The sequence below is a fragment of the Corylus avellana genome, chromosome ca4 (assembly GCF_901000735.1).
Source record: "Corylus avellana chromosome ca4, CavTom2PMs-1.0".
NCBI classification, from domain to species: Eukaryota; Viridiplantae; Streptophyta; class Magnoliopsida; order Fagales; family Betulaceae; genus Corylus; species Corylus avellana.
This window is the reverse complement of record NC_081544.1, coordinates 30,332,216-30,345,675: the sequence shown is the minus strand read 5'-3', so window position 1 is coordinate 30,345,675 and position 13,460 is coordinate 30,332,216. Positions and strand designations below refer to the sequence as shown.

The window sequence follows — 13,460 nt, the reverse complement described above, 5'->3', positions numbered from 1 at the left end:
AAAAAAAAAAAGAAAAGAGAATGATCTATAAAGAAAATAAAATAAGGGCTTAATATAGAAAATAGAAAATATTCTTTTTTTTTTTTTTTTTTTTTGATAACAAAATATTCTAATTAACATTGAGGAAGAGAAGTTATATAATTTAAATTATTTTATTGATCATTTGGCCTCTCTATTAAAAAATACATATATATATGACTCTGCCACCAACACCGCTCAGCCTATTTCATATAATATTGCATGAGAAGTGCTATAGAGCCAAACAAATAAAGTTAGAAAAATTTCCAAACTGACATAACAAGGCTTTTTAAATTAAAAAAAATACAATTCTCTCTCCATTGTCTGTCGCGTCAGTTTGAAAAATTTTTTGAGTTCATTTATTTGACTCCTTAACACTTCCCATATTGCATAGCCAATCTAGATGAAGGAGAGTTCCAGTAAGTTGACAGCTACCTTAAAATTTTTGTCACCTCTTTCAAACATGGATTTTGTTTACTGTAAAAGGATCAACGTAGTGGGTCCAATTTGTTAGGGTTAAGACTTGGATTGAGTTGAGTTGCAAATCAATCATCTTTTGGCCAAAAAAAAATCATCTTTTGGATTGAGTTGAATACAACATAGATGATTTGTAATTTAGACCAACCACAAAGACTGATTTTACATTTACCCTTCAAAAAAAAAAAAAAAAAAACAAGAAAAAAATTGTTCTCCCAGGGACAAGCAGAGATCATTTCATAGATTTTCTCAAGCTCATACACTGATATCCAGAAATCTTAATTGCTGGACAAAATCAATTCAAGAGAGAGAGAGAGATTTAAATTCAATCAAGGTTTGTCAAAATGTAATATTTCTGTAAATAGTAGGTAAAAGCAAGTATAGACTATTTACGTTTCATTTAAAATTTCAAACCCTAAACATTCAGGCCATTAAAACTAAGTTTGCAGACCCAAAAAAAAAGAATGGCCACTGGATTACCTCAAAACTTTTTCATGTTATACCAAGTCAAAAACTCTCCAACCCCACCCAAAGGAGAGGAAAAAAATAAGAGAAGATAGCCAACAATTTTGATTTAAGAATAGAACACTCAAGACATGACAAAATGCAGCTCCGGAATCTCATTGTAGTTCAGGGTCCTTCAAACATATACAGGCGTCATCTGCAATCTGCACCAACTGCTTCAAGGATGGACTTAAAACCATCCCTTTCCAAGCACTCGGCCAGTTCAGCCTTCCAAAAAACAAAAATAAAAAGCTCATGTCACTACATTGGACAGAAAAAAGAAGGATAAAAACTATTAAAAAAAGAAAAAGGCTGCCTGTGAATCCCCAACAATGCATTGACTAACAATAAGAACATAAAAAATAAAGAGATGAAGAAAAAAAAAAAAGAAGGAAAAGAAAATAGAAGAAACAAGAGAGCTGAAAACAAGCTACCAATACACAAAATGGAACATCAAACATAAAATTTTATCTTTGTACTGTAATGTGAGCACTAATCACAGGTCTGGAAAGATTTGGATTTTGAATTTCTATCTATGCAAGCACAGAGAACAGCTGCAGTTTAAAGCTTGCTCAATATGACGCCAAAAGATTCCAGGGTGTTTGCCTTGAGCATCTCTCTCTACTCTCTACACTCCTGCACAAAATAAGTAATTTTGCCCAATTTATCTAACCTAACAGCCCACAGAGCCAAACTTTTTCTTCTCTTTGGGGACAACACCAATGAAGTTCTCTTCGGGCGATCACCGTTTTTCAATATTTAATCTATACTAGTTCTGTAACCCCCTGGAGTAAAACTTTGTTCCAAGCCCTAGACACATTTAAAGATGATCCCAGAACCCGTAACACAAAAAACAACCCAGAGAGACTGAAACAATCTTCTTTCTCCCCTTAAATCGTCATCATGGTACATCCACACATTATTAATTAAATCTTGCAATTTCCCCGTAAGTCTAACATATCATAAATGCATCACAAAATACCTTTATCTGAGGAATAAGGGCAGGTCCCCCATAAGCAAATGCTGTATAAAGCTGAACAAGAGTTGCTCCAGCTCGAACTTTTTGGTATGCTTCCTCACCACTGAATCAAATGCATACTATAAGGTTCTAGAAAATAGAATTTATTAAAGCAGGTTGCTATGTAGACGACAGATGAACATCATGAAGAGAATGCTGAAGGAGTGTTCTGCTTTTACCTGCTAATGCCCCCACAGCCTATTAAAGGGATCTTTCCCTGATAAAGACAGATAAACAGTGTCAAGCTCTCACACATGAAGAACCACAAAAGAAAAACAAATCCAGATTTAAAAATATAGAAGGAACAGTAGCCAAAAAGGTGCCCAATACTTCACAGAAGACAACTGAGAATTCCATAATAATGGATATGCTTCACATATATCAGTATTAGCAACTCAAAAACTCAGTATTCCATGAGCTAAGATACATGGACTCAGGTGCTTGTATCTGTGTTTGTGTATTGATATCGTATTCATCTAATTCTAAGTTCATATAACACAAGGCAAAGGGTAAATCAGCCAACTTTCCAAGTTTGCCTCTTCCTTTCCCCATGAATCATGATGGTAAAACAAGCTCAGAGAATAAAATCACCAGCATGAGTGGTTCATGCTTTTTGAAAAATCCTAGTAAAAGGGAACACATTATGAATAAAGTGTCTTGTGGAACCATGGATGAATTCCCTTCTTTACCAAACCACCAATCTGATGTGTCCAACAGCAATTGTTGAACACTCTGATCCGCCAAGGAATGCATCATTTTGGATACTTTTGAACAGGGCAATTATAATTGGTCCTTTGGTTCTCTGTAGCTGACCTAGAGGACCTGAGTAGCCAAAATTAATATCCGGTGTCTAAGTGATGGTGGTAAACATGGAGAGGGAGACAGACAAACAGCAAACACTGTGTTCACTCTATGTATATCACAGTATGGAAACAGAATGAAAAACATGTTATCTGAATTACAAAAGTAGCCAAAATTAATATCCGGTGTCTAAGTGATGGTGGTAAACATGGAGAGGGAGACAGACAAACAGCAAACACTGTGTTCACTCTATGTATATCACAGTATGGAAACAGAATGAAAAACATGTTATCTGAATTACAAAAGTAGCCCACATACCCTTGTTAGAATGTACATTTCCTTTAAGATGCTGGTAGAGAGATTAAAAAGAGCCTTCCCACTTAAGCCACCAACTTCTGCGGCCACTGGGTTTTTACTTACAGGATCTGGTCTTGAAACAGTTGTATTTGATATTATCTAAACAAAAAAAATAATATAATAATAAAAAAGAAGTACAAAAAATAATAATATCAAAGAAACAAAGATTGGAATGCATTACAGGGTTGTTTCCACCCTCCAATACTAATATAAAAAACTGAAGCAATAGTGGTACTAGAATCATCAGCTCAAACCACATTGACATCCCAGCCAAAAGAAGAATGCCATACAGATAGCATTTTTCGGCATGAAATAAGGTACTTCAGTACTTCCTTTTCGAGAAATGAGAAGAGGGGGGAGGGGATGATATTTATTGCTCAAAGATGAGAGTAATGCAGGTCCACTGTCGAATGAGTAATTAGAGCTTATTCATGCACAAATAAAAAGGCAAAAAGAGGGAATCTTAAATTTCCCAAAACCTGAATGAAACAATGAAGACACTAAAGCATTAAAGCATATCTTCATCAGACCTTGACCATAATTCAGGAACTTTTAGGCATTAAGAGGGCTCAATTCAAGCATAAATATATTACTTCTATCAATTTGAATCAGCAATGTTTACTCAATTCTGAATAACTTCTTAGATTTAAAACTCAACTACAAAAAAATTATTTAACCTTTTTGCCAAAGTTTGTACAAAATCATGGCAGACGTAAAGTTTGATGCTGATCAGATTAAAAAAGCTAAATAGGAGAAAATAGAGTATATAATGGGGGGCCGCCGCGGGGGGGGGGGTGTGTGTGTTGGGAAAGTTACCAATCCATCCAAGCGGAGAGCAAGAGCAACCTATAAACATAGAGAAGGAACCATTAGAACATCACATTAGGAAATAGAGGAAGTATCATAAATCATGTGCATATACATACGGCTGCAATATCTTCAAGGTCTTCTTTAGACAGGTCAGGAGCGATTTTCACAAGCAAAGGGGGTGGGCCCTCCTCTCCCCATTGCATTTCATCACGAGCAGCTTGAATCTTGACAAAGCAAGTGTTACAAAATATAACTTCTGGTCACACTGGTGATTATATGCAGCGAAGAGTAAGATCATGTCATGACTGCCATACCTTCTTTACAAGGTCCTTCAATTGCTTTCTTCCCTGAAGCATACGCAACCCCGGGGTATTGGGTGATGAAACATTAATCACCTACAGTGCAATATCACAGCATTCTTAAACTTCTAAACATCCGAAGAGACACTAAAGCCTCTTGATGTGTAGATCATGAAAAACTAATTGAAAACATTTTCGCCCAAGGAATAACACAAAGAAAGAAGGCAAGATTCGAATTTTAAAAAATGAGTTCCAAGCATGCTGTAAGGCCATAAAACAATGATAATTCAGCTTTAACTACCTTAGTTAACAGTTTTCTTCTTATTGAATCCAGATCACTAAAGATAAAATTATCTCAACATTCATATATCCATGCAAAGTACACAAAGTACCAACATTCTAGATGCTCCCGACATGACTTCTAATATAATCATATGCTGAAAGTCCATATTGAAACTTGAAAAATGAGGCTCCTTTAAAAAGAAAACGGAAGTAACTTCATACACCACAGGAATATGATTCAGGTATATGCTGAAGATAAGAGAAGCTCCCAACCTGCACACTATAGTTTAAGAGTGATCTAAGAAACTGCCTAAGCGTAGTATGATACCACCCAGCTCCAAATCCATTGAAATGTATAACTAATCCGATGACAATAAGCAAAGAATTTGTTAGACAAGGTAATTCTGCAGTTGCATCTACTTGTGGTGGTTGATAAGAACTGAAATTTCATGTATTAATTTTAAGGTAATGGAACCACCATCTGACCTCCCCTTCAGGCTGCTAAACATTCTGTAACCCCTGCCCCCACCACAATGAAACGCCAAAAACAAATAAATGGTGTCCAATTTACCCAAACTAACAATTTTATCAGTCTTCTTGTTCGGCATATAACATTTTATTTCCAGTAGCCACCAAAGGATTTTCCAAATTCATCAACTCCAACACTGTTTAGCTACAAAATCATCCATTGCAAACTAATATGTGTGTATATATAACAGGAGGTTTAGTATAACTTTTTTTTTTTTTTTTGATAAGTGAGGTTTAGTATAACTTTTAAAGTCGTAGCATCTAATTAGACCCAGCATATGCCATGTCAACTAAGTATCATCCCGTCAAATTTATGTGCAATATCAGCAATTTCTATTGCACTTACTGACATTAATCTAAGCAACGGTGAGTTGAATCATTTCAAAAATCAAAAGACCAAATTGACCCGATTAGAATTACAGGGACGAAATTGAAATACATCAGAAACTATAAGAACCACAATCATATTTTAACCAATTTATTATATACATTTTAATCCTATCAATCAAGATGAATATGTCAGATAGAGTGAAAGCATATATCCTATTCCATGCAGCAAGGTGTAGTAGGTATCCGTGTAGACACAAAAGGCAAAATAACTCTATTATCTATAATGTATAGGCAAAATTTTAAAATCTATCATAACAAACAAAGAAATAGATAAACTACAATAAATCAGAAAAAGAAAATTTACCAAGTAGTCAGCATACTGGGACAATGTATGAACCCCTTGTACATAATCTGCAGCAGCATCTTCACTTGTTTTATTCTTTCCAAGATTGACCCCAAGAATGCCAGGTCCAGCTTTGCCTCCATGTTTGACTTCATCAATGGAGGAAGATGAACTGCTTGAAGTTTCATCCAACTTCCTCTTACCATGCTGGGCACCCAACCGCTTTGCAACAGCAACAATTCCTTCACTATTGAAACCACACCGGTTGATGATAGCACTGGCCACAATTCAAGCAGTTTGACAGCACATAAATCAGAGAAGAATTTTACATAAGTTTATACTATCAGAAATCCAAACTTTCACAAGTCCAAGATCCTTCACCAACTATCCAAAGTGCACAAAAAAATTTGACTCAATAAGAACCAAAAAAAAAGCAGAAGATAAATTCAAAATAGTGATACTGCCTACAAAACAAGAGTTGAAATCAGAATTTGAGAAAATAAGATATTATACATTCTTACCCTTCCCGAGACAATCTAAAGATGCGAGGTTTTGGATTTCCCTCCTGTGGAACAGGGGTAACAGAGCCAACCTCTACAAAGCCAAAGCCTAAAGCAAGTAACCCATCAACAGCCTCAGCATTCTTATCAAAGCCAGCAGCTAGACCTATAGGGTTGGAGAAGTTCCTTCCCCAAACTTGTAGCCCTATATTGGGTGGATCAGGCCTCTTCTCTCTTGGAACCCAACCACGAGCTGCCGCTGAGACAGCTAGTCTGTGAGCAACCTCCGGATCTAGAAGAGCAAAGAAAGGATTCACAAGTTTCGTTGCTGAGAATAGCCAGCCACTGCAAAAATTTCAACCAACAACTAACTAATATTACTGATGTTTAAACTTCAAGTTAACTACAAATTCAGACCATTGAGGTAATAAGAACTTTTACTAGAATAGAGGAAACTCGTATTCAAGAAGTCAAAAGAACATAGAAAGATCACAATATAGATGTATGTAGATTAAGAATAGGCCATATTCAAAACCTAGACACAGGCAAACAAGTTTTCAACTTGAAAACTTTAAAAAAGAATACACTAGCATAACAACAAAAACCTTTGCCACGACGAAAGAAGAGCACCAAAAGATCATTCATGGATACAACAGAATTTAATGGAACATCAGTTAAGGGGAAATAACAGTTCAGAACTACTAATTACCAAAACCTTGTTCTACATATTGAGAGTTCCCTTCCCTAAAAACATGGAGACACAACCTAGAAAACTTTGCATTTACAAATAGAGCATGGATTTGAGAATGCTACATGATCTTTTTAATTTTCACCAAATGAAAGGGAGAAATTGATTGTTGAAATGATAATTGATACAACAAAAATACAACATATCAATTCTTTTTACAGAGTAGAATCTTTAAAAGAAGTCTATGGAATTACATGGGTGCTTATTTTGACTCTTGCATTGGGAATCACCATAGGCATACCAGTTATCATATGGTTAGAAAAAGAAATATCCACAGGGCCACAACAACGTATTGGACCCGAATACGCTGATGCCCAACACACACACAAACATAGAGGAGGCTATTTGTGAACAAGTAAATTTAGTTTATGTGAAGCTTAGTGATTGTAATTAGATAACAAAGAAGAATATTGTGTCCTACTACTGTATTTTTTTGAAATATATAGTGGGGAAATACTTATTTGGTGGGTTTTTAAATTAGCACATTCTTGATAGCCAATACTAGATAGGTAAGTTCTTGAGTAGCTAGGGTAGACCTTTCCAGACAATTTTGATCAATTTTTCCCAACAAAATATTCTTCTATCCTAAATAATAAATACCTTTCTCCAATGACTGAGAGCAAAGAAGAAAAAAAGTTCAAACTGTACCATCTCTGTATTAAGTGCATGCCTCTTTTACACAATCTTAGGGGCACCTTACGCTTTTAATAATATTTATCGATTACTTATCAAAAAAATATACTGAGACAAATTTCAATCAAGCTTCAAGGTTGGACGAAGAGAACCCATTATGTGTTATGTTAATTTTTGTTCAGAAGATAACCAAGAGTTGGTCTGTTTAAATATATAAATGCTTACTAAAACACTGCCACTTTAATGGAAAACGAAAAAGGTTAAACATGACCTAAGCAAAAGTACCACTCAGAGACATGAATGAAGTACCAGAAAGTTGCTTCATCCACAGTACTCACGTAAGCTCCTCCAGCTATAACTAGGCCTATTGTGGCTCCCGTCAATAACCTTCCCTACAGTTCAAATAACCAAAGGCTATACTTCAGAATCAGACAAAAATGTCTTCCATTTACAAAAAGTATACCAGTGATCCAATAGAAAATAATATGTATTATATAATAAACAAGAGATTGACAATATCTGTAAACAAAATTTGCAATTCAAATTATCTCAAGGGTTAGAAATTGGCATATTCTGCACATAAAAAACTTGATTTCATTTCACTGTTGACGCCATATGCAGATGCCATAAAAAAATAATAATAAAAGAAAAATCATTTTATAAAATAATTCATTTTTTTACTGTTTCACCTGTGAAAGCTCAAATTTTGATGTTAACATTGAACAAAACGAAGTAAGTTCCCCAACTCAATAAAAAAATGTGCAGTTAGAAAGCAACCATATTTTAGAGAAGTGCATGGAAGACAAATGGTATACCGATGCAGTTACATATAGAATTCACCTTTTCAACGTGATTATGAAAGAAAAAAAATAATATTTCCAACCCTTTTTTGAAAGCAAGAACATTTATCAGCGACTGAAATATATTGGTGCTAGAAAAACTTGGTAAAGCTTGAAACATGGTAACAAACTCCCTGACAGAAAACATATAGAGACGAAAAACAAAGGAGTGATTAAGATATAAGGGAGGAAGTTGAGGAAGGTACCGGAACAACCACACTTTAGTACTAATTGATACCCAGCTACTCTCTGAACTAATAGGTACAGGATTGTGTTGGATAAATATGAAATAGATTCTACTAAAGCAAGACATCTCCACTCATGGAGAAATTAAGAAGAAAAAAACACAGATATTTAGGCGACTTCAAAAGACCGTTCCGCAGTTTCTTCCCTACAAAAGTATACTATTAAAATTCAAGTTTTACTTATCAAAAAAAAAAAAAGTATACTATCAAAAGTTCAAAACCACCCTGACAGACAATCCTGGGAAAATGAATCTCCTCCAAATGACATATACACTCAACCATATCAAAATGACCCCTACATACTGTTCTATTACAAGTCCTTCTCTTCCTGCAGAAATTGGAACATGGAATGAAAAAGTACGAAGTTCCATCTAACTCATGTAGGCCATAATTTAAAAGCCTATGTTGCATAAGCACACAGATGGGGCATGGATTCAGAACAACAATGAGAGAGCTACTACACATTCTTTAAGAACGGAACATCGATATGATGACCTGACATGACTCAACCAACAACAGAAAAGCTAAAGATATTCTCTTTCTTCTCCAAGTGAATATAAACAAAAATTAAAAATATTCAATTTCCAAACTCTTTAAATAACTTTTCCAAAAGGCTCCACATAAATATTTCCCACCAGTGAGCTAAGTTTCCATTTTCTCAGCAACCAAACAGATACAGAATCACAAACACACACACACACACACACAGCATACCTTCTTGGGAGAGTGAAGGATTTTAGGAGCAGCTTGTGCAGCAGAAGAGCAATGTCTTGCACTTACAAGAGGACCCAAGATTACGTTTCTGTTCAAAAGATGTCGGAATAATTTCCTTGAAGCCCTGAACGCCATCAATAAGAAAAACCCACAAAATATTTCCCAAGAGTTTAAACTAAAACCCACAAAAGAAAGAAGCCCAGAACAATTTCACTAATGCACCAAAGCAGGGAGACTGATAGAGAGAATTTCCAAAATAGTGAAACAAGATTTCTACGAGAGGATTCTACGATTTTTGCCGCAAGGCTGAAAGAAAGGTTTGGAGAGGTATACTCGTGGTGGTGGTGGTCGTGAAGACTTTGCTCAGGGTTTTGCAACTTGCGAGTGCTTGTCCGAACCCGTAAACCCGCAAAGGTTGCTCGGGTTAAGATCGGATTTTGGATCCAAGCCCCGTTTTAACAACGCTAACAAAACGTGGACAAAACATGAAACGAACTATGAGTTTAAAGACCCAATTAGCCTCGAACATGAGTAGTCCAACACATTCTTTCACATATTTTTAAGTGGTTTTTACTCGTATTATTTGATTAAAATTTAATAATTTATTACAAATTTAATTGTGAGAGTAAATGTCACCTAATTGTATATGAGAGTGGAAGTAAAATAATACGTGTATGCATTTCAAAAAATAAAAATAAAATAAAATAATACGAGTATGCATATCATTTCTCATTAATTTTATTTTGAATATTAGCCAAACTCGGGCTTATCATGTAGTTGATAATTTGTTCAAGCTTGACTCATTTATTTTTCGAATGAATTTGAGCTGAAACTCTTTATATAAAGTGAATATTATGATTGTTTATTTTTTAAGTAATGCTATAAAGACATTTTTGTATTTCTCTCGCGTTACTCAAAAAATTAGGTAATTTTTAAAATTATAATTTAATCAAAATTTAATAGTGATTAATCACAAACCTATTGGTGATTTAAAGTATTCAAGATTTTAGATGGCATATTGCCAAACAAATGAACAATCGATTCGAATACAATTTGCCTAAGGTCAGTTGGAGGTTACAATTAACCCACGTAACTGTCCCTATTTTAGATAATCACTCAAAATTAGCTTTCTGCACGTAATCATTAATGACAAATATATCTAACAGCGAAATGTTGCTCGGCATTCTCAAATATGTATTTTCTAATACTTTATTTGTTCGTTTGTTCTCTATCTTTTATTTTTTATTTATTTAAAACAAAAAAACCAAACAAGTGAATATGAATGTGTCCCACAAACAATAATGCTAAGAGATAAACACTTTACAATACTAAATAGCATTTATCTATTTAATAACAAAGCAAAACAAACATTCCTTGTGTCCAACATTATGCAGAAATAACAATCCCAGAGATCAAAGACCAACAATATTAAAATATGATAAATCACCATTTATCTCATAAGTTTAAGTTTGTAGAAATTGATAATTTTAATTATTTAATTATTACTTTAACATTTATTTTCACGTGTTGGCTAAAACTTCATTTTAATAAGTGAGGCTTATACGTGAAATAACGAAAACAAAGTTCGAACTTATGACATCTCATTTAATAGACTAATGCAATCTTAAATCATTAATTATCTCAAAAGTTTAAGTTGGTAGGAAGTGATGAATGAAATAATTTAATTTATACATTAACACTCTCTCTCACATGTATGCTAAATTTTTTATCAACAAGTGAATCCTAACACGTATAATATTTAACTGAAATTATGAGTGAATTGTAGAGCCATGGTTCAAACTAATGACTCCAGACTCTGATACTATGTTAAATATAAATAACAACATAAATGTAAAGAAAATTAAAGGGTATAAATAAAATAAACACAATAATTAAGAATTAGGTGGTTCAGTCTATAACCTATATCCGCATGTTAAAAGCCTTAAACACTACATTTTTGCTCTTATTCTTGGTGATCTTTACAATACCAATTATCCCTATTTATAGAGAAAACATGGCAGGTGAATACAATACAAATAAGATAATCAAATCACAAAAATGTTATTACAATCACAACTATATGGAAAATATATTATAACAATTATATGAAAATATATTATAAAAAATTACTATTTATTTCAAAAGTTTAAGTACGTATAAAGTGATAAATTGAATAATGGTAAAAAAGAATAGTGGTATGTCAATAGTAGAATAATTGCAAGATATTGGTGTAATATATAGCATTACTCTTATAATTATAATTATGCTTAAAAAAAAAAAAAAAAAAAAGAAAGGAGGAAAAAATGATAACTTCATTGAAGATTCTTGAACTTTCACTCGATTTGACAAACTCTCAAATTTCAAAATCTATAAATTTAGTCCCATAAACTTTCAATTGCTCTCAATTAGAACCTCTCTGTCAAATTTAACCGTTAAAAATACCAAAAAGATCAAAATATCAATGATTTTTTTAAAAAAATAAAAAAAGTTTTAAAATTAAGAGTAAAGTTTGAATTTTATAAAAAAAATTAGGGGTATAAACATCATTTAACGTTTAAAATGTGATGGAAGTGTCTAAATTAATTGCAATTAAAAATTCAATAGACTAAATTAAAAAATTTTAAAGTTTGAAAGAATTTGTCAAAAAAGTTCATAAGTTCAATAAAGTTATAAAAAAAAAAAAAAAAAAAAAAGTAAAAATAGAAAGAAAAGAAGGGGACATAGTTTGATTATATTTGTCCGAGTGCATAATGCAAATAATTTGTGGGCGCCTAATACGAAACCTCTCTACTACCCAAGTCGTCCAAATTCCCCAAAAAGTCTTCTCCGTTGATAGTTGACTCTTGAATGTGGACAACCCAGTGCTCCGCACTCCGCAGTCTAGGCACGAACGAATGCCCGAAGTTTGCCAATGCATGGGAGCCACGCCACAGCTGATGCGCGTTTCCACTCACTGGCTGAAGACCGCCATAAAATCAGTGCACTGCGCTCTTTTCTTTGTACGTCTTTCTTTTATTATTACTTTTTTTTTTTTTTTTTTTAAGTATTATTACTTTTTTTTAATTTCGTTTTTTCTTTTTCTTTTCCCCATCTCTTAAGCTTCATTTGGTCACTTGTGAATTGTGATTCTGTGAAGGCCAGCATCGTTGGCTGAAGAAGACGCAAAAAGTAGAAGCAAAATTCTGACTCTTCTTGGGACTCGCAAGAACAAGAATTGACACCAACTCCGGATTAGTAAGTTGATTCTTTCATTTTGGATCTGGAACTCTTTTTTTTTTTTATCTATCTTATCTACCAAACATGGTTAATCTGTATGTTTGATCTGTGAAGTCCGATCCTCTGTTGTTGTTTTTTTTTGTTACTTTATACTTTTGAATTCAGAGGGAACCTGATAAAAAGTGTTCATATCCACCGATCATGATCTTTCTCATACTAGTCAGGACTTTGTTTACATTTCTCAGCAACCTAACAATTGAGGGTTTAAATGCGTGTGTTTTGATGACAGAAGGACGGTATGAATCTGTTTCTAGAAATCTTGCGATGCATCCTTTGTTGCCAAGAAGAACGTGATGATGATAATGAAAATTCTGGTGCAAACTACAGAAATTGGCGATACGAATATATTCCAGTGAATACAAACCCATCAAATTCTCCAAGAGCACGGGTGACTCTGAGTACTCCATTTTATCAACCAAATGTTGGCGATTCACCTACATTCACTTATAGACCATCTCAATCTTCATATAAACCACCCCAATCTTCTTCTAGTCCGTCTCCTTCAACCTATATTTCTTCAACATCTTCATCTAAACTGTCTCCATCTTTCCCCAATGCTTTGTTACCTTCCTCCAAACCACCTCAGTCTATATCAAAACTGTCTCCATCTTCATCTAATCTGCCTCCCTCTTCTTTTAGTCCATCTTCTAAGTCATCTGTATCTTCCCCCAACAAACCAAAACCCCCACCAGGTTCTTCTCCAACTTACTCTAAACCACCTCAATCTTCACCTTCATT

General features: G+C 34.0%; 1 protein-coding gene and 1 long non-coding RNA gene across 3 annotated transcripts; one reads left to right on the top strand and one right to left on the bottom strand.

Annotated features, from left to right (window-relative positions):
- Window positions 1–819: 819 nt before the first annotated feature.
- LOC132177380 (dihydroorotate dehydrogenase (quinone), mitochondrial-like) lies at window positions 820–9,846 on the bottom strand. The gene is made up of 11 exons (XM_059589667.1): window positions 9,447–9,846; window positions 7,958–8,040; window positions 6,289–6,612; window positions 5,789–6,044; window positions 4,300–4,380; window positions 4,102–4,209; window positions 3,992–4,021; window positions 3,137–3,274; window positions 2,197–2,234; window positions 1,982–2,081; window positions 820–1,227 (listed from the first exon to the last, which is right to left on the bottom strand). Exons 1-11 carry the CDS (start codon window positions 9,579–9,581, stop codon window positions 1,153–1,155), a joined length of 1,368 nt encoding a protein of 455 aa, XP_059445650.1. The 5' UTR covers window positions 9,582–9,846; the 3' UTR covers window positions 820–1,152.
- A 2,531-nt stretch (window positions 9,847–12,377) lies between these two features.
- Window positions 12,378–13,452, top strand: LOC132179885 (uncharacterized). Of its 2 annotated transcripts, none has more exons than XR_009439981.1 (3): window positions 12,378–12,445; window positions 12,583–12,680; window positions 12,952–13,452. It is a non-coding gene; the product is annotated as an uncharacterized LOC132179885 (long non-coding RNA). The 2 variants fall into 2 exon arrangements; XR_009439980.1 differs by having other exon boundaries at window positions 12,380–12,445; window positions 12,546–12,680.
- Window positions 13,453–13,460: the final 8 nt, after the last annotated feature.